The following is a 19,991-nucleotide window of genomic DNA, read 5'->3' as shown; positions in this document are numbered from 1 at the left end:
AATAGGTGATAATTATTTGTAGCACTCAGTGTCAGTGTTCTGCTTTGCATCAGCCCCAGGACCATCAAGATGTTTAACATCTCCCAGATTGCTGCTTGTTGCTTTTTCTTTTGCCCTGTAGTAGTGTGGTGCTGGAGAGACTCCATCACTGTGACCACCTCCAGTTTAAAGGAAATAGAAGGCACTCGTGAACTCTACAACTCTGTAGCTTTTTCAGAGCTGGTTTTGGTTGTAAACCCAGTGTAAATGTTAAACAGTTGGAAAGGGAAAAAGAGCAAGTTTGAAGGGGAGTAAATGTGAAGTTAAGTGGCCAAAATGGGGAATTAGAATTTACTGGAGACTTAAATTCTTGGTCTTTCCACACTAACATTTTCAGTATAGAGGTATGGGGGTTATAATTCAATGCATTACAGACTGTGTGACACTGTGTCAGAAGTTGAACAAGCTGTAGTGATTGTCACAGGCTGTATTTGAACCCACAGCATGGTACATCGCCTGGGAAACTTTGGCTTAAACGTGGCTATTTCTTGAAAAAGGAGCATGGTTTTCTAGGTTTTGTGCTGAAGAAATCAAGACAGTAGAAGAGGCGTTGTGAGGAAGCAGTCCTGTAGGCCTTGCCCTTCTCCTGAAGAACATCCAGAGATTATACGTGAGATTTCCAAACATGAGAGTCCAGTGTAGAAGCATTATATGTGTTGTACATGTTCACATTGCTTACCCATGGTCTCTAATAAAGAACTGGCATTTCTTCTGTCCAGATAAGGTCTTCTCTAAAACCTCTTGAAGTTTGAAGGAAGAGAGACAACTTATTTTACCAGGGAGTGTTCTGTCTCTCGTGCTTTGAGAGCGTTCTGTGGGAAGACTAACCTTAAGGTTTTGATGACGTTGTTTGGCTGGTGTGGCTCTCCTGTCCCTGCTTTAGGTTTCAGAAGAACATTTTTCCTTTTAGGAATAGAGAACAATAGAGAGAGAAGAGCCAGATTTAAATTTTTGACTTATGTAACCCTACAGCCTGATGTTCTTAGTTTAAAGCTGGCTGCTTTCAAAAGCAACTCTATTCACACAGTCTTCAGACTCCTACAGTTTATCTTAAATCTAATTTCTATTATTGAGGACTCACAGAGCAGTGACTGCAAATCGGTTAATGTGAAATGTTGTGTAATGAGAAGGAAAATCCTTACTGGGATTTCTTTTGGTACAATTATTGCTAGTGATTGCTCATGATTCAAAATTTATCGCTGTATTTGCAAAGAATAACTACAACTCATAACATTTAGGACAAAGATGAACAGCACTGAAGCTGTGTTTGCTACAAGAGACACCCAAGATGAAGAATGAAATGGCAGTGGCATTGAAATGGAAATGCACAATCTTCAGAGAGGATGATGTCTGTGTGGTTTGTCTGAAAGCAGTCCTTTGAGAACATGTAAATAGTATGTGAAAGGAGATGGAGATGTTGTTTGCAAGCTGCAGCTAAATAGAATCCACAACTCTAAACTTCTGCTGTATAAAGGGAAAATAAACAGATCTCTTTTCATAGGGAGCTCATGAGTGAAAATAAATTCGTTGTGTAAAAACTGAAAAGAAGGTTTTAAATTTAAAATTGAATCAAATTTATCTGCTAGGAAGTGAGAAGAGAGTAGGGGAGTTGGAGGATTTGTTTTGGGGGGGAATTATTTCGGAATTAACTCCCATCCCCTGATACAGAGGGGCCACTGACATGAGTCGGGTAGCTTCATGGGCAGTGGTTAAAGCTGCAGCCTTTCATGCTGTCTTGGTAAAATTGCTTTGGATATCAGTGCCTCCTGGAAACAGGGTGGAAAATCTCTGAATTATTTTTGGTGTAGCTGAAGTGAAGATAAAGCATCGCTGCACTTCCCACTTCATGCAGGTGACCTTAGAAGTTGCTGTCTCTCTGAGGTATATATAGGTGGAGAGGTGAAACTACTGCGGTGAAGTAGTATCCTAAAAGAGGAAAAGCACTCTGCAAAATATCCAGAGACAGCTGCAGTGCAAAAAGCTACAGCAACAAAATCATCAACTTCTCTGCACTGCTGAACTGAGGAGGTCATCCTGGACATTTTCTGCCCCACAACCCCTGATAAGTGATTCATAGAATCGTAGAATAGCCTGGGTTGGAAGGTACCTGAAGGGTCATCAAGTTCCAACCCCCTTGCCACAGGCAGGACACCAGCCTCCCCATTTAATACCAGACCAGGCTGCCCAGGGCCCCATCCAACCTGGCCTTGAACACCTCCAGGGATGGGGCATCCACAGCCTCTCTGGGCAGCCTGTTCCAGCACCTCACCATTCTCTCTGTGAAGAACTTCCCCCTGACATCCAACCTAAATCTTCCCTCCTTGAGCTTAAAACCATTCCCCCTTGTCCTATCACTATCTGCCCAAGTAAACAGTTGATTCCCCTCCTGCTTGTAATCCCCTTCTAAATACTGAAAGGCTGCAGTGAGATCACCCCACAGCCTTCTTTTCTCCATGCTGAACAAGCCCAGCTCCCCCAGCCTGTCGTCATAAGGGAGGTGCTCCAGCCATCTGATCATCTTAGTAGCCCTCCTCTGGACCCTCTCCAACAGCTCTCTCCAATAAGATACTTGTGTAAGGTATCTTGCTGCTGCAATTCTCCAGGTGCTGCAATCCACGAGATTTTCATCATCTTTTATATCCGATGGTGTTTGGTTGATTACCTCATTCATACAAGAAGCACACAGAGCTCTCGTTCTGCACTTTCTCTTGAGTCATTTTGCAATCACAGTGGGTATTTCCACTCCAAGAAGTAAAACTGACAAAGTTTGATTGAAGCTTTACACCCAGTGCAAAGCATGTAGAAGCCAAATGAGCAACCTCCATCCCCAAATGTAGTGCCCTACAATTGCAAACGGACTCTTCAGTGCTGGCCTTCGCAGCTCACTGGAACTGAAATATTTGGCCTATTACTGCACAGTCTGGCATGCATCCTGTAGTGCTTGTGCTTAATGTAAAGCATACGCTGTGCGTGCACACAGCAAATCAGGACTGAAACATTGAATTACTCTGCTAGGGCATGGTATGTACATCGTAATCTGCCTGATTTCTCACATGTAGAAGCAATTTAAAAGCAAATCAGTGCATTCATTGAGCTAAAATAATTTCTAAAAAGCCCTTTCAGAATGCTTTGATTTTTATGTTTTAACAGATATCTGGAACTGGCAGAAGCTGATTCTTTTATTTTTATTTGCCTCTAGGAAAGTATATCTTCTTTATTTTAATATGGAATTTGACCCAAGAGGAGAATCGTCCCTAACCACAGCTAGGAAAGCAGAGGTGGTGATGGTGCACAAGAGCCTGTATAATTGATGGCTGTTAGTTTGCATATCAGGGGTTGTGGGGCAGAAAATGTCCAGGATGACCTCCTCAGTTCAGCAGTGTAGTGAAGTTGATGATTTTGTTGCTGTAGCTTTTTGCACTGTAGCTGTCTCTGGACATTTTGCAGAGTGCTTTTCCTCTTTTAGGATGCCTTGATGAACTGCTTCTCCATTTCAATTTAGTTTTCAACTCGAACCTTTCTGTTGTGGTTGTGCTGATGGTATCTGGCATTGCTTCCCATTGTATACAACAAAGATGTATGTGCTCATGCCTTTGAGTAACTCCTCAGCAGATAGAGCAGTGTTATGCTTGGGAATTTATAGCTCTTTCCTGGGATGCTCAGAAGAAATAACTTACATAGTTTCCTTATCGTGTTTGGTTTTGTTTTTTTTCTGAAATTCCCACATAGCTGTGGTTTAGTATTTGTCTTGTTTTGACACTGAGAACTGCAGCTTAAATATAATTGATGTGAACTGTTGCTAAAATAAGATTTTAATTTTTAGCCTGAGAAATTCCCATCGAGAGATTACAGTTTGGCATGTCCTCAGAATGCCAAGACATACATGTTCTTTTATTAGTGAGTGACCAGGAACACTGGAAATCTGGATTGTGTTCCAGTTTGTGAATGTATGCGTCCTGTCTGAAAAGCACCCTTGATGCTTCCAAAGATTTCAGATAGCAGAGTACTTATTAGGAAAAAAACAAAAAATAGAAGAGTCCATTTACTTTTCCAGGGCTTTGATTTTCTGCAAGAATTTAATGAAATATGGTTCTTCCCTGAAATGTGGCATTGAACTGAGGAAGCTTGGTACTAAGAATTCACCCACACATTGCAGTGTAGTGCCAGCATCAGGAGCTGACATTAAATTAATAACTCCTGTCCTGACTGTGAAAGGTATATTACTCGTTTAAAAATCTATCCACTGAGAAGTGGAAGAGTTGTTATTAAGTTGTAACCAGATGGTGCTTAAGGTCCCTTCCTACCCAGGCCATTCTGTGATGTTTAAAAATACAAAGAGTGTTTGATCTGAGATACCTCCTTTAGTGTAAAATAGTTTAGCAAATGAATAAATTGGAATATCGTTAACTAATTAATGTTAGACATTTGGGCCTCTTGTTAGTCATTGGTCACAGACGTGTTGAGTATTTCTCTTCTTCCTTGTGTTGGGTTTTGATGGACAGAGAGAGAAGCGTTTGGAGAAGTTGGGAGTGGTAGCACTAAGGATTCTGTCTTTACTCCTGCAGCGTGGATGTGCAGATCGCTGGGATGCAGGTGGGTTGTGGAGCTGTACAAACTGCTCCTGCATCCAAGGGCACTGGGTTTCTTCATCTTCAAATCACATTTTTGGAAATAACCTGGACAGCATCAGTGCTCTCCATGGCTTCGTTTGTATAAGGGCAGTCCAATAGAGTTTTGTTGGGCTAATCTGGTTTAGGGTGTATTTTTGGAGGAGTTAATTGCTCAAAGTGCAAGCATGACCCCTAGGGTGAATTAATCTTCAGCTAATTCCGAAGACTTTGGGCAATTCCTGGCTAGAAATTGAAGTGAAATAAAGACGAATTGTGAACATCAGTGTAATAGAAATTAAGTAAGAATAGCTATTTACTTCAGCTAAGACCTATTCTGAGTGTCACAATTCACTGGACATCTGTGGAACTGTCTGACATATCCATGTCAAATGAGACTTCAGGAAGAAAAAAAATTATCATGATAATAAAGAAAATAAACTAGAGAATTTGTCCAGGTAGGTTTCACTATAGAATTTGTAACAAATTCTCAGAGAAGCATTGAGCAAATTGCTTGCTTTTGTCTGCATCAGTTCTTCCTGCTTAAGGAGGGGTTAAATGTTGCCTTGTCTGCTTTGGTTTGTCTATTTTTAATCTGCAAGTTCTTTCAGGCAGTGAGTCTGACTGTGCCTTGCTCAGTCTGCAGAAGACTGAATGAAAATGCACAGAATAAGCCCTTCGTACAGACTGCTAGAGCGATCTGAGTGTTTGTAAAGGCATCAGTGTCAGTGTTATTGATCTGCCTACCCTGCTGTTTCTTTAGGATCACTTAGCAGGGTACGTGAATTGGAATTATTCTGTAGTGTTCTTAGAAAGAAGGAAGGAAGGGGATCTTGAGTTGCTTTCAATGAGAAACAAATACATTTGTCCCCTAAAACTGACCCTGAGAGCACATAGTTGTGGAGTGAGCTTAGTTACAGTCAATATTTGTCTGCATTTCTCTAAATGTCTTGTTCTCTGTGTGCGTACGTTTTATGCGTGTATACATTCAGATATATGTCAGAGGCTGTATTTACACCGATACAGAAGTGTGTGCTATCTGTTGCCTGAATCACACAATCATTCAGGTTGAAAAAGACCACTAGGATCATCCAGTCAATCATCAACCCACCCCAACCCACTTCCCATGGCCCTCAGTGCCACATCGCCACGTTTTTTCAACTCCTCGAGTGATGGTGACTCCACACCTCCCTGCCCAGCCTGTGCCAATGCATTGCCACTCTCCTGCAAAGACATTTTTCTTAACATTCAACCTGAAGAACATAAGTTTGCTTTTCTGTGCTAGTTTTCGTTTTGTTCGGCTTGTGTCTTCAGGCCAGCATGAACCTGTATTTCATATCAGCTCTTCCTTTTTCTTCCTACATAAGAATAAAAGCAATACACCTGGTATTGGTGGGAGGTGAGAGAAATGGCTGGTTTCTCCAAGAAAAAGTTGGGGTGGTCTTAGTTTTCCATTTTAAAACAAGCCCCAAATTTCTCTCTGTCACTTAAAGCAGACAGAACACAAACTCATCTATTTGTCACTTCTGTCAGGATAGTTGTGCATCTGGGCATCTACATTAGCTTTCCCTATCCACGCAGCGTGTGCAGAGCTCTGTCATTGGGCCCCATTTGCAGCCTTCCAGAGGGAGCCAAGTACAGAGAAGCCTTCCGAGCAGGAAGCGGGAATTAACTCACAGCATTTCTCATCCTGTGGTTGAAATTTTGCTGCTGGGAGGAGAACAGTTGTTTAAAAAAACAACTTCTGTTGCCTTTCAGAAAATAGAAAATGCCAAGTTTTCCAGTGTTGTGTTAGGGAAATGGTACTGACAATATTTATAAATAGCATTTTTCACTCGTGTGCTGAGAATGGATGGCCGTGCAGTCTGGGAGTCTGCTGGGAGCCTTGGGGAGCTGTTGTTCCAGAAACACAACGGATGCAGCGACATTTGTGCTTGGCAGTGTTCATCTTTCAATAGCCTTGTCTTTGAGATGTTTTGTGCCTAGGTTGCGTGAATCTGTAAGCAGAGAACGGGCTGAAATTGTGCCCAGAGAAGCTGTGGGTGCCCCATCCCTGGAGGTATTGAAGGCCAGGTTGGATGGGGTGCTGGCTAACCTGACCTGGTGGGTGGCAACTAGCCTACGGCATGGGCTTGGAGCTCAGTGATCCCTAACATCCCCTCCAACCTAAGCCATTCTAAGATCTTATGATTTGTGTTTCAGAAACCTGATGTGCGGCTCTCCAGAGGCAGCATCGAGCGGGAGGATGGAGGTCTCCAGGGCCCAGTGAGTATCTGTTGGATCCTTTCATCTCCTGGCCCCTTTTCCAGCATCATGGTAGAACGTGCTGTCTTTTATTACAGGAGATGATTTAAAGTTTTTGCTAAATGTTTCCACTGTCATTACATGGCTCTGCAACTTTCCAAGAAGCTCAGCTTCTGTGGGAACAGGAGAACAGTGGCAGACTTTGGTCATGCAGCACTTGGATGGATTTGGGATTTGTTTTTTGTTTCTTTCCCCCTTGAAACAATACTGCAGTGTTTCTGCAAATATGTTGCAATTATTTTTGAAGGTGCCTGTGATGTATGGTTTGGCCTTTTATTTAAAAGTGCTTTTTGAAACTTCTGTCAACAGGAAGCGGGGTTAAAATAACTTCTGCAGTTGCTTAAATATCTGAAGGGTTCTCTACAAGGAATGTAAATGTTACTGTTGTGTTACTCAGAACTCTGTTTAGAGTAAATGATCCGCAGTGAAACAAATGGAATAACCCCCACAGCCATTCCTTTGTTGTCAGACAACAGCTGCGGCGCTCATTCTTGCTGCCATAACTGCTGCCTGTTTGAATAAAAACATCTCTCCAATTGTTTAATTGCCATTGGAAACTCTGAATCATACCAATAGAAACGGGGGTCAGGCTGGGGACCGTTAAGGGCAGAAAATCAGTGCTTCATCCAGTGATGGTCTCCAGGGATCACCCTCAAAGCTTCTCTTGGAAGTTGATGTCTTAATTTTACTTTCCTTGGTCATCTGGGCTGTAATTCTGTTTGACTTCAGTATTTCTTCAATACAGGAGAGTTTAGGGACTCTTCTTGCATTTGCAAAGCACACACTGCGATACAGTCTCTGGGAGTTGGTTACTCATGCTTGGAAGCTGCTAAGATTTTTTGCACGAATCTGGAGCAGACTGTCAGTTACCGTTAGGTCTTTACTGCTGTTGCATCTTACTATAAGAATGAGTGAAGTGTTACTGCTTTTTGTGCTGCAAGAATAACTTGAGGTGATGTCAGAGGTTTGATGTAAGAGGCAGCGAGCAAGTTTTCTTTGCCTGGGACTAGAGTAAAAACCTGCATCCCAAACTGCTTGTAAGGGGATGTCCTGTATTGCCAGATGAGATAGGACTCGCCCCTCTTGAACGAGAGGACTGTTGACAGAATGAGTTGCAGGAGAGAGTCTTAGTTCAGTTACAGAATTTGTGTTTGCATTTTTTTAATTCTTAATGCATTTGAAATGTAACTGTTGAGTTCATCTGGTGTTGGAAATGCCATTGCTTAGAATATCCTGAGTTGGAAGGGATTTACAAGGATCAAGTCCAACTCATGACTCCACATGGGGCAGCCTAAGAGGTAAGCCTGTGAGTCAATCTCAGTTCTGCATTGAGAGATGTGAAATAAGAAGCAGTGTATAACTTTGCTCGCATTCTTTCAACATTCTTTCATTCTGGAAGTAAACATCATGATTTTTTTTTTCAGTGGAACAAAGCCTCCTTCCTTTCGCCCCATCTCTTCTCCCCAGGGTTCTCAGGTTTGGAATAGCTAGGTTAGCAACACGAGCAAGGTTGATGGTGGTAGGGCAGTGTGTGAGATGGCGGCCAGAGAGACGTGGGAACAGCAGAGGAGTGTCAGGACTTGGAGCTTTGAATATCCTGCTACCAAACTTGTAAGAACTCCTTATTGTCTTTCTCCAGAACTCTCCCTGTGCAATACGTTCTTCTGTGAGCCCACATGCTGGAAGTTTTGCCTCTTGCTGCAGTTTTCTATATAGATAGAACTGAGCTTGACGTGGAATTAGAGTTGGGACTTGCAGTTCACACAGTTAAAAAATTGATAAAGTTTTGAGCAGCTGAAAACAGCTTCCTAAAGTGCTAGGTAAACCTAATCACAGCAGCCTTGTCAAATCTTCTGTAGTTTTGAAACAGGAACATTAATTTCTAAAAAAGTCCAGCTGAGACTTTGAATAAAAGCTGAACTACGATTGTGAATGTCCTTTAGGTTTGTTACTGAAGAGGTGAGCCAGGGATAGAGAATGTCCTACTGATGTTGCAGTTTGAGTAACTGAAAATAGAATAAGGTTCAAAAAGACGTGCTTAAAAGGTCAGAAAGTAAAGTTAATTAGTTAACGCTCTCAGACAGCATTCTCCAGAGCTGAAGTCAAGCTGAAACAGTTGCTGTGTTCTCATACTGTTAACAGTAAGCTCTTAAGTTTTTGGAAAATTATCATTAATGTGTTGAAGAAGCTGCTTCTTTAGATCCTGGTGGAAGGAAGTACTCTGATTTGCAGAAAATTGTATTTATTTAAAAATCGCCTTTTTGAGACGTCTTGCCATGAGAAACATGAAATTCTATCTGCCTTCAGAGCTTTGTTTTGTAATGGAAACTCCGTTACACAGATACACATGCATGATGAAATGTGACTTGTAACGTTGTTTTGTGACATGACAAATTTTGTGTAAGGTATTCGTTTGGTTGTGACTAGATTTTCATTTTTCTTGGCATGAAGGTGGGATAAATGTAATTAGCAAAGAAAGTCATTTGAATCTAGCATTAAGCATTTCCAAATGAATAAGCAAATTGACCTTGACTAAGAGCTTCACAGCTCAGAAGCTTGTTACCATTATTGATGCTATTCAGCCGTGCAGAAATACCTTAGGTTTCTAATTGCTGCTCTCCAATTCCTTCATCAGCACTGTGACTTCTGCAGTTTGATCTCTGAATAAAGAAGAAAAACTGCTATGAATGTGCCAGCATGTTTGAGTAACAGTGAAGGATAAAGTGTTGTGTGCAGGCTTAGGCTGTCATGAGCAATACAAAAGAAGTGAAAATATTTTCTTTACTGTATAATTGTATATAACTGCAGTTAGGATTCATAGGTAGTGATGGTGCATAGGGAGGTATTTTTAACTGTTGGGAAACGTGCTGAGATCTGCCATTTTTCAGTGGGTAAGAATTTGCTAGCAAAATTGTGAGCACTGTAGTAACTGCTATAAATATATGTTTTATCTTACAGGCTGGTAACCAGCACATATATCAGCCTGTGGGTAAACCAGGTAAGCACGAAGTTCATATAATGTTATCTTGAATCCTTGGTTACACGTCTTTGAGCACTAATAGTGAGCAAATGCCAAGATTTCCAAACAAGGGGGTAGTTTCGGTTATGGATAACTGCACAAAGGTGTTCTGGTCTGAAATTCCCCACGCAGTCCCCAGAGATTAGTCAGCAAATCCAAGGAAGTGTTTCAGCAGTCAGGAACTGTCTAGACGAGGCTGAATCACATTGTAGGGCTCCACCGTGCATGGAGTTCTGACATGCAAAACACAGATTGAGACTGAAACTTCAGGTGTCTAAGTGAGTCACAGCTGGGATTTCAGCCAGGAAGCATCATAGGATATCCCAAGGTGGAAGGGACCGATAAAGATCATCAAATCCAACTCCTGGCACCACACAGGACCACCCAAAAATCAGATCATGTGTCTGAGAGCATTGTCCAAACACTCCTTGAACTCTGGCAGCATGTGGGGCATTCATTGTGGTGCAGAGTAGTACAGAGCTCCTCTAGGTGTAGGCTGGGCATACTGAGTTAGTAGGACTGAGCAGTAATCTCACTAGGAGAGATTACTTATCGAAGTACCTTGCTAAAACTCATTGATGGATGAGTTCCACATAACACCTTTTTGTCTCTGCTTTTCCTGATTAGAAACAACGCATAGCTCGTACGAACAATGGGTCTTCTGTGCAACACATCTCCTCTACCATTACAGTAAAACAGGCATAGCCTTTGTAATGTTGACAGACTGCAGTGATTTGTGTACATGTGATATGTTGGTGCTCTGACATGCCACTTGTTTTGCTAACCAGATCATGCAGCTCCACCAAAGAAGCCCCCTCGCCCTGGAGCCCCCCACTTGGGCAGCCTCGCGAGCCTGAACAGCCCTGTGGACAGCTACAATGAAGGCGTGAAGGTATGGTGCTCAGTGACACAAAACACATTTCAGGAAATAAAACATTACCCTGTAGGCATAGTTCAGCTCAAACAGAGACCACAGAAAGCAGAAGTGACTGAACTTCCCAAGTAAACGTTGTGGTACGAACATGCGGTGGGAATTGGGAAATTAACTGCTCTGCCCGTGTCCTCTGTGAGTGATTCAGCGTGTTCCTCACTCAGAACTTTCTCAGGCAAGCTTACTGTAGTTTGAGGAGCATATGATGTCTCTCACATAGTTCTGCTCAGAGGAAGGAGCACAGAGCACACTCAAGATCCCCATACTCAGAAAGCTGCTGTTGCAGCACCTAGACTCCTAAAGCCCTGCTGGCTGTAGGGAGTAAGAACAGAGGAAAAACACTTTCTGACCCTAACTGGCTTTCTGATGTGTTGTCTCATCTCCAGTAAATAGGCAATAAATCCAGAAATTAATCTTCGAGGAGTTCTCTAGCAGAGAGGCTGCAGGGTGCTGTGAAGCTGTGTCTGCTGTTACAGCTGGTGTCAATAGGACTCGTCCTTAGTGTGCCAGTCACTTCTAAAGTGATGCACCCAGGTTTTGTTCCCTGCCTTTGGGATTCCTTTACTGTTCTAATCTTAAGGAGATAGAAATATGAGTGACCTCAGGGCCTCCTGAGTGGAACCACAGAAGCTGTTTCTGTCATTAGCTGTTTTTAGCAGGTAGATACAGTAGTGGTTGGGGCTTCTGTGCCAGTAGCACTCTTAACAAAAATGCAGCTGATAAATACTCATAGCAGTTCTGTTGCCTGTAACAAAGAACTGGATTCCACATCGTGGTAGGAACAGATACAGTGGTAGGTGGGTAGGTGACACTTAGTTTAGGTGATTTAAGAAAATACAGACAGTGTCCAGGTCCTCAGGCCGTGAAGTTCACAACTTGCATCACAGCAGTGTGTTCAGCACAAATCAGTCCTTCAGCCACTGCCTGTCTCACTCGTGCTCTCTTTTTTTGGAGATCATCTGAGTAGTTAAGAATCAGCACTGGCAAGTTCAAGCAGGATTATTTATTGCAAACCAGTGCATTTCAAGCTGCCAAGCCTCAGATAATATGAAAAAGCAGCAACAGATGTGTTACTGAACGTGGCTACTCTAAAATTTCCTTTCTAACTACTGGTATTAGAACATGAAGATGTTTTCTGAAATACATCCTTTTGACAACAAACAAACCTGAGCAACCAAAGTCATCAGTGTGAGCAAGATTTATGTATTAATAACTTCTTGGGAAGTGGAGAAGTTCTGATTTTGTCCTACTTTTCTGTCAAGAATTTTCTGAAATTGGATGGTCTTACACCCTGTCAAGAAAACAGCTCATTAATTCTTAATAGGTTGTAGTTTTGTTAGTGTCTGCAGACTAACTGAAGATGCTTCTGGGGTTCATTTCAGACTCTATTCTCTCTTTTCTGGGAGAAAAATGAAAATCAGAGGTTTTGACCTGGCTACCCTCAGGGAGCTGTAGGGCACCAAGAAGAAGGTAGTGCAGTGTTACCTGCTGAGGCCAAGGCAGCCAGCCCACACAAAGAAAACCCTGAAATGGAAGCTTGCAGTAATGTTGATGTTAGCTGTAAGAACAGGACGTTGATGTCTATACTCTGAAATTTTGGGGTCTGGCCATAGGAATTTATTAGGTTGAATAGAATGCATCTAGAGTGGGTTCTTAGTAGCTCTTAACCATGAGTGTGGCTGGTCATCAGTTGCAAGGGCTGCACAGTTACATGACTTCATATTTCCAATTGTGACAGATCCCTAATGTTGTATAGGGAGCAGAGTTTCACAGGACACCTTTCCCACTGTTGCAGAGGCCCGTTGCTCCACTCACCCCTTTGCTCCTTGCCAGACTGGCTTGCTCCTGTCAAGCTTTGCATGATCTCTTCCCCATGTGTTCAGTAAAACGTTAGCATGGGTGCATGGCAAACACTTCCACTTCTACGCGGGTGCACAGCAGTTGTCAGCACATGGTGCTTCTGTTACAGACGGACCATGAGCTAACCCAAACGACTGCGGATACTGTTGAGGATGCGTTTTTGTTGCAGGCTTTTTAACTGGTCTCTTATTGCTACACATGTTTTGGTTTGTTGTTTTGTGGGTTTTTTTTTCCTGCTGAGTTTTATTAATATTGTTTTTCTTTTTTCCCTTCTTTTGGTAAATTTCTTTAACCTTCCCCCACATTCTGCTCAACAATAGCCATGGAGGGTAAGCAGTGCGTGAGCGTGTGTGCGCGCCCCATTCCAAAATGTCTTTGCATGCGACTTTGCGAGATGACTCTCCTAACTTCTTGATTGCTGAAACCAATTAGAATCACGGCCCTTCCCTGCTGATCGCAGCAATTGCAATGTTCCTTCTCCTAAGGTATTTTCCAATCAATGTGACAGATTGAATCTCTGTAACAGTTGTCAGTAACCAATCGGTGAAATGCAAAAAGTGGGAAACTCTGCACCAAATCCTGCACTCTTTCCTTAGACAGAGTCTCATCCAAGTACTTTGTGCTTTCAACTGTGTAGAGTCTCGACTGCTTCCAGTGAAGCGTCTCTGCAGCAGGGACCAGTTATGGGAACCCATGGTTATTGCATCTGTGGGGCTGTGATGCTGTGAGCCCAGCCCAGATCTGTAGGGCCACTGTGTGACCAATAAGGCAATGGGCAATTTCTTAATCCTCCTCTCCCCCAAGTGATTGCTTGGGCATGGCATGCAGTGGTAGTGGAGAAAGCAACTTCCTGGAACAAGGGACATGACACCCCGCTGTCTTGCAATAGAATTTGTCCATCAGTAGTGAACCATTTTGATACGACAGGTATTCCATACTCCTTTCTCAACTTTTCTTTGCTGTGGGAGTTGCACTGGGAGCTCTTCAGAGAATTTTTGGTAGACTCTTCAGAGTCATTCAGAGATCAGGCTGTCAGGAAGCCTGAAGGAAACTTCCTTCAGACCCATGAGCAAATGTGCTCAGCGGGCTTGGGGTGGCAGTTTCTGGTGATCTCTGCAGGCTGGGAGGTTGCTGAGCCCCATCTGCTGGGCACAGGAGGCTCAACAATCTGTCTCTGCTTCCAGATCAAGCCGCAGGAAATCAGCCCTCCTCCTACGGCCAACCTGGACCGCTCCAATGACAAAGTGTATGAGAATGTAACCGGGCTGGTGAAAGCTGTCATAGAGATGTCCAGTAAAATACAGCCAGCTCCGCCGGAGGAGTACGTGCCCATGGTAAAGGTAGGGATGCCATTTTGAACATGGTTTCATCTTTCTCATGAATGACAAAGTTCTTGTTAACAGGAAGTTGTGCAACACTGCTGCATTTTGCTTATAAAAGGAACTTTTATAATCCAGCCTTGGGCATTCTGTTTTGATGCTGTGAAACAGGGAATTGTGGGTGGGGTCCCTCACTACATGAAGGACATTGAGGCCCTGGAGTGTGTGCAGAGAATGGCAGCAAAGCTGTGAGGGATCTGGAGCACAAGTCTCACGGGGAGCGGCTGAGGGAACTGGGATTGTTTAGTCTGGAGGAGATTTGAAGGCATCATTGCTCTCTGCAGCTGCCTGAAAGGAGGCTGTGGTGAGGTGAGGATCAGCCTCTTCTAGATCACGGGGATAGGACAAGAAGTAACAGTTAAGTTGCGCCAGGAGAGGTTCAGGTTGAGTGTTAGGAAAAATGCCTTCTCAGAAAGAGCGGTAGTACATTGGAACAGGATGCCCAGGGAGTCACCATCCCTAGAGGTGTTCAAGAAACGTGGAGATGTGGCACTGAGGGGCACAGTGAACATGGTGATGAGGGGTCAGTGTTTGGACTAGATGATCTTAGTAGTCCTTTCCAGCCTTTGTGATTGTGTGATTCAAAGTCACTCAGCAACATTGCTTTAACTCCATTCATGCCAAGTTTTTATTAGTTCAGAATGCTTACATATTCTGATGTATGTCGTCAGTGTATGTGAGAGGGGCGACTGAATCAAGGCCGAGATGTCCTGTTGGGTTGTCCTGTGTCTGTTATTTCCTTACTTACTCATTTTTCTCCTTAGGAGGTTGGCTTGGCGCTGAGAACCTTGCTAGCAACAGTGGATGAGTCGCTGCCAGTGCTTCCTGCAAGCACCCACAGAGAGGTGAGTAGAGCCCACTCATCTCTGCAGTTTGAGCTGGCCTCAGCCAGGTGGATGCGTTCGGGCTCTCTCTTCTTTGCACACACGTATATTTGTGTTCAGTAAACACTGTGAACTCTTAATTATAATTTTTTATTAATTTAATGTCATTAGAATCTCATTGCTGTGTGGATGTAGGTTTTTGTTGCCTCGAGTCAAAATGCTCAGACTGGATGAGGGAGCATACAACGTGTACATACCAGAATTTTAAATAAAAATTGTCAGTAGTACTTACATGAACCCAGTGTTGTAATGCAGGGAGACCATCTGGGTGTTAGTACAACTCCAGTTTTCCTTGAAATACATCTTGCACACAAAGTCATTAAATGTGTGGGTAATTGAACATGTTGTGGTGCAGCTGAATGAGAAAATAGCCTGTAGTAACCTCATTTGGAATAAGAAATGACTGGGATCTTTCAGTGTAGTTGACAAGAGTTGGGAATAAACCTGTTTTTCCTCCAAAGCCTTGAATGAATGTAGTAATGAGAAGGCCAGAGAATTATGAAGCGCTGTCTTAGAGAATCATACCACCTTCAGCTGCTTTGCTCTATTAATAACCTGTACCTGCTTTAATTCTAATAATAGCAATGGCAGTAAAGGTGATGGTAATAGGAACCTGGAAACCCAGCACAACATGTTAACAGTTAAACTTGAATTAAAACTTGGTGATGTGGTCTGGTTGGCGACAGGTGGCTCTGTAGCTACTGAGGCAGCTTTTGGTGTCTGAGTACAAAGTGTCGCCAGCCCACATGCTGACTCCAGCTTGAAGGGAAACTCTCAGGCTGGTCAGGTTTCATAGAGGTGATGTTCTTCCTTGGGGTGGGAAACAGTGCTACCAACCTGTGTGGCTGACCCACTCTTGTTGTTCCAGATTGAGATGGCCCAGAAACTGCTGAACTCAGACCTGGCTGAGCTCATTAACAAGATGAAGCTGGCCCAGCAGTATGTCATGACCAGCCTGCAGCAGGAGTACAAGAAGCAAATGCTGACAGCCGCTCACGCTCTGGCAGTGGATGCCAAGAACTTGCTGGATGTCATCGATCAAGCCAGGCTGAAAATGATCAGCCAGTCGAGGCCGCACTAAGCACCAAGGGAAGAGTTTCATCTGTCTGTTGTAGAATTCTGCTTGCGAAAGGATTAGTTCACCTTCCACCAGCAGTGAGGATTAACCCAGTGTGGTCCTGGCATTCCAGCGCCTCTTGCTTCAGCAGCCCTGACTGACAGCTGTTGGTTCTCTCCCATTACAAAAGGTTAACCACGTTTTTTTTCTCACAAAGCCAAGCTGGCCTGGGATTCAGAAAGCGGCTGTATCACCGGGTGAAGTTTGTACAGACGTCCTTGGGAAATGACGGCTTTGGAGCAGCGCGGTTCGTTCCATCGCATGGGCCGTGTTCAGCCCAGAGCTGGGGTGGAGTTTTGGAGCCAGAACTGTTGGAGCAGCAGAGCGGAGCGAGATATTGTGAAGAATTCTGGGAAACCTCAGGGCTGAGAATTCTTGCCCACAGTATATGAACTATCCAGACTGGAATTTTTTTTATTAGAACACTTACGTCGCAATATGCTAATCACAATTTACAGAGAAAGAAAATAAAAAGCTATATTTTCAAGACGTCAGTCATTTCAAGACAAACTAAAGCCCTCTTCATCTTCCTGCCTTTTACTTTTATGTGAATGTGTGACGCCTTTGGTTGGAACTAGCTGTAGGACACAACGGAAAACTCTTCTTTTTCACCAGAATAACGTGCCAGTTCTTTTGTAGCAATGTTGTTTTCCTTGGAAGCGAAAATGCTGCTTTGTACCAGAGCAACTCAGAGCTGCACTTAAGAGGAGTCCTGTAACCATTCATGTCCCCCGTTTTTATATAATTTATAAAGACAGATTAAAGCCATGTTGAATATTTTAAACCCCCTGTAGTTAACTAACCCATCCTTTTGTCTGTCTTGCCTGGGAGGAGTTACAGTAGAGCAGTGTAATTAGATTTTCCTTGGTTTTCCAATTATGCCATCTGTTCTGTTAAAATAAAAACCACACTCCCTTTTTGCTGTTGAGGGATATAAATTATTCTCAGGAAGAATATAATGAACTGTACAGTTACTTTGACCTATTAAAAAGGTGTTACCAGTGAAATTCTGACTGTATTTTTGTGTACACACACACTGCAAAGCAATGGTGAGTTCCGCTTTATCTGTTACTGTCAATTCACTTGAGGAACAGCTGTGAGCACCCAAGAAATCCAAGGTAAGTCATCTTCAGAAGGCAATTTCCTCTTAATTATAGAGCTCAGGAACAAGGCAGGTGCTGTTACCAGCTGCACAAGTCATTGGATATCTCTGCTAGTTTTTACAACTCTGAAATTATTTTAAAGTTTGCTTGGATGGTGGCAGCCACGTGGTTTGTAGGGGTTATCATGGAAGCTCTCAGCAGCAGTGGAGGTGTACAGACTGCTGCCACTGAGGTGCCTTCCAGCACCCAATGGGCTTCAGCTCTGCACAGAGGCAGGGCAGTGCAGAGCATTTCTACCACTAGTTCAAACATGGACCAAAACTCCCTCTTCTACTCCTTTCAGTACTTTACTGGAATATTAAATGAAAATTGTGCAGTTTCTTACATGCACTTGAATACAACCCTTACATTGGCTCAGGTGCTCTGTTCAGGAGTAAAGTCATGTTTTAAGTATTACTTCCCTATGTAACTTGCACCATTTTCCACACCCGTGCTTCAAAGCAGCATGTTTTCAGCAATGTTCCTTGATTTTTTTTCCTGGAAAAGCAAGGACTGCACACCCCATGAGCTTCAATTTAGGGAAGGTTTAGGTTGGATGCCAGGGAAAGTTCTTTACAGAGAGAGTGGTGAGGTATTGGAACAGGCTGCCCAGAAAGGTTGCAGATGCCCTGGAGGTGTTCAAGGCCAGGTTGGACAGGGCCCTGGGCAGCCTGGTCTGGTATTAAATGGGGAGGTTGGTGCTCTGTGATCCTTGCAGTCCCTTCAACCCTGACCATTCTGTGATTCTGTGTAACATCCAGGGTTGGGTTGGCTGCAAGTCAAAAGCCCAGAGCACTTTAAGACTTTCCCTCTGCTTTTTAAATTACAGCTACTCCATCCCAGCCCAACAAGAGCATTCAGCAAAAGATTTCTGCCTTTCCCCAAGCCCAGAGCTCAATTGCTGTCCTCTGAAACATAACCCTGCTGCTCCCACCAGGTTAAGCAAGCACATTCTGTGAGTTGCCTGATGGAAGCCATGCTGCTGCAGAGCACAGACAGGCTGTTCCAGTTTCACCAAGATGTTACAGCCTCATTGCAGTATAACAAAGCAGCAGCACTTTTGCTAAACCCAACCATGTCCCTTCCCACTGTGGTAACATCTTCACCTTTGTCCACACTCTGAAAGTAGGAGCTATGTTACTCACACCTGCCAGTGCTGAGGATGGGGACAAGCTGTAAAACCCTACATGACCATACACTGACAGCCAGTCTTGTCACTAGAGGTAATGCAGCTATTCTTCAGAAGCGTTAATTTAAGAGACAAAAATACAGTTAAATGTTCTTTATTACAGGCAGTTACAAAACTACTTAGTCAAAAAGACCAAAGCCCATGTCATCATCAGATTCCTCTGATTCTTCTTTCTTTTCTTCTTCTTTCTTCTCCTCGGCTGGAAAATAAAAAGGTGGTCAGAAACTTCCCATTTCCATCAATTCATGGAGTCACGCTATCAAAGACTTCACATTCAGAGACTGTAACACCCAGGAGCACAACCTGAGCAACCCTACCAAGTCCCATCTCACGTCACTGTGAAAGCAGTGCTACCAGGGAAATGGCACTGCACCTTCACCAGTCTATGAAACCCGACAAGTTCTACAGGGCAGGCTCACTTTGTCAGCATAAGTGACATCCTCACACCTGAGACAGCAGCAGTGCTGTCCACTGATTCAGAGTGCGACCAATGCACAGAGAAAGAGGATCTGGGGGTGCCAGCGGCCAGCTGGCTGACCACGAGCCAGCAGCGTGCCCAGGTAGCCAAGAAGGCCAACGGCATCCTTGGCTCGTCTCACAAACGGCACAGCCAACAGGAGGCGACCGTCCCTCCGTTCTCAGCTCCGGCGCTCAGCGCACTTACCGGGAGCAGCACCACCGCCCGCCGGTGCGGCACCACCCGCAGGAGCAGCCGCAGCCGGAGCTCCGCCACCGGCTCCTACGTTGCAGATGAGGCTTCCGATGTCGATGTTGGCCAGAGCCTGGGGAGGACGAGCACCGGCGAGACCTCGTTAGCACGGGGCGCGCCCGCCCGCAGCACAGCGCCGAAGCAGCCGCAACCTTCTCCCCTCGTTACCACCTACCTTAGCGAAGAGGCCCGGCCAGAACGGCTCCACGTTCACTCCCGCCGCCTTGATGAGGGCGTTAATCTTATCCTCCTGCCACACAGAGAGCGGCGCTGAGGGCCGGCCATGCCTCCCCCGCACCGCCGGCCATGCCGCGGCCCCGCCGCCATCTTGTGGCGAAGGCCCCCGGGCCGCGCACTCACCGTGACGGTGACTTCGTCGTCGTGAAGGATGAGGGCGGAGTAGATGCACGCGAGCTCGGAGACGGAGGCCATGGTGGGGGCGCGGTGCCAGTCGCCGGGGGAGAACGGCCTTAGCTTCAGCTGAAGGACGCAGCACCTTGTCACGCCGGGGACGAAAGAGAACACGCGCCACCGGGGGGGGGCTTTATAAGGGCGCCATCAGCCAGTCGCGATCCGCGAGCCGGGGCGCTGTCCAACCCGCGAGCATCGGGGGCGGGCCCGAAGGGAGAGCTCCGCCAATCGCAGCTCGGCGGGGAGTGATGGGAGATGACGGCGGCATTACCTCAGCGGCGCTCCCAGGGCGTCCGTGCGCGGCGCTGTGGGGCTCTCACCTGTCTCGTCTTTTCTGACTTTTTTTTTCGTTCTATTCCTTCCTAGACAGATCCCGCACTGATCGTATCGACGTATGAGA

At 44.7% G+C, this 19,991-nt stretch overlaps 2 protein-coding genes across 13 annotated transcripts in view; one reads left to right on the top strand and one right to left on the bottom strand.

Moving 5' to 3' along the window:
- The window catches only part of PTK2 (protein tyrosine kinase 2), a 193,617-nt gene extending 176,470 nt beyond the window's left edge, over positions 1 to 17,147 (top strand). For 9 of the 12 annotated variants that reach the window (XM_042868922.1, XM_042868920.1, XM_042868921.1 and 6 more), the window contains 7 exons: positions 6,849 to 6,911; positions 9,909 to 9,948; positions 10,758 to 10,861; positions 13,081 to 13,089; positions 13,945 to 14,100; positions 14,904 to 14,984; positions 15,892 to 17,147. In XM_042868922.1, coding sequence (XP_042724856.1) covers positions 6,849 to 6,911; positions 9,909 to 9,948; positions 10,758 to 10,861; positions 13,081 to 13,089; positions 13,945 to 14,100; positions 14,904 to 14,984; positions 15,892 to 16,104 — 666 coding nt within the window. In that variant the 3' untranslated portion in view covers positions 16,105 to 17,147. The remainder of the gene's footprint in view (positions 1 to 6,848; positions 6,912 to 9,908; positions 9,949 to 10,757; positions 10,862 to 13,080; positions 13,090 to 13,944; positions 14,101 to 14,903; positions 14,985 to 15,891) is intronic. The other 3 variants (XM_042868930.1, XM_042868927.1, XM_042868919.1) reach the window with 1 other exon arrangement.
- Positions 17,148 to 18,549: 1,402 nt separating this feature from the next.
- Positions 18,550 to 19,716, bottom strand: RPLP1 (ribosomal protein lateral stalk subunit P1). Its single transcript, XM_042869521.1, has 4 exons — positions 19,541 to 19,716; positions 19,356 to 19,430; positions 19,136 to 19,253; positions 18,550 to 18,670 (listed from the first exon to the last, which is right to left on the bottom strand). Exons 1-4 carry the CDS (start codon positions 19,610 to 19,612, stop codon positions 18,591 to 18,593), a joined length of 345 nt encoding a protein of 114 aa, XP_042725455.1. The 5' UTR covers positions 19,613 to 19,716; the 3' UTR covers positions 18,550 to 18,590.
- Positions 19,717 to 19,991: the final 275 nt, after the last annotated feature.

Source organism: Lagopus leucura, unplaced genomic scaffold (genome assembly GCF_019238085.1).
Source record: "Lagopus leucura isolate 7727_CA_CO unplaced genomic scaffold, USGS_WTPT01 Super-Scaffold_100002, whole genome shotgun sequence".
In the NCBI taxonomy this organism is placed as follows: Eukaryota; Metazoa; Chordata; class Aves; order Galliformes; family Phasianidae; genus Lagopus; species Lagopus leucura.
The sequence above is the reverse complement of the archived record's forward strand: the minus strand, read 5'-3'. Positions and strand labels throughout refer to the sequence as shown.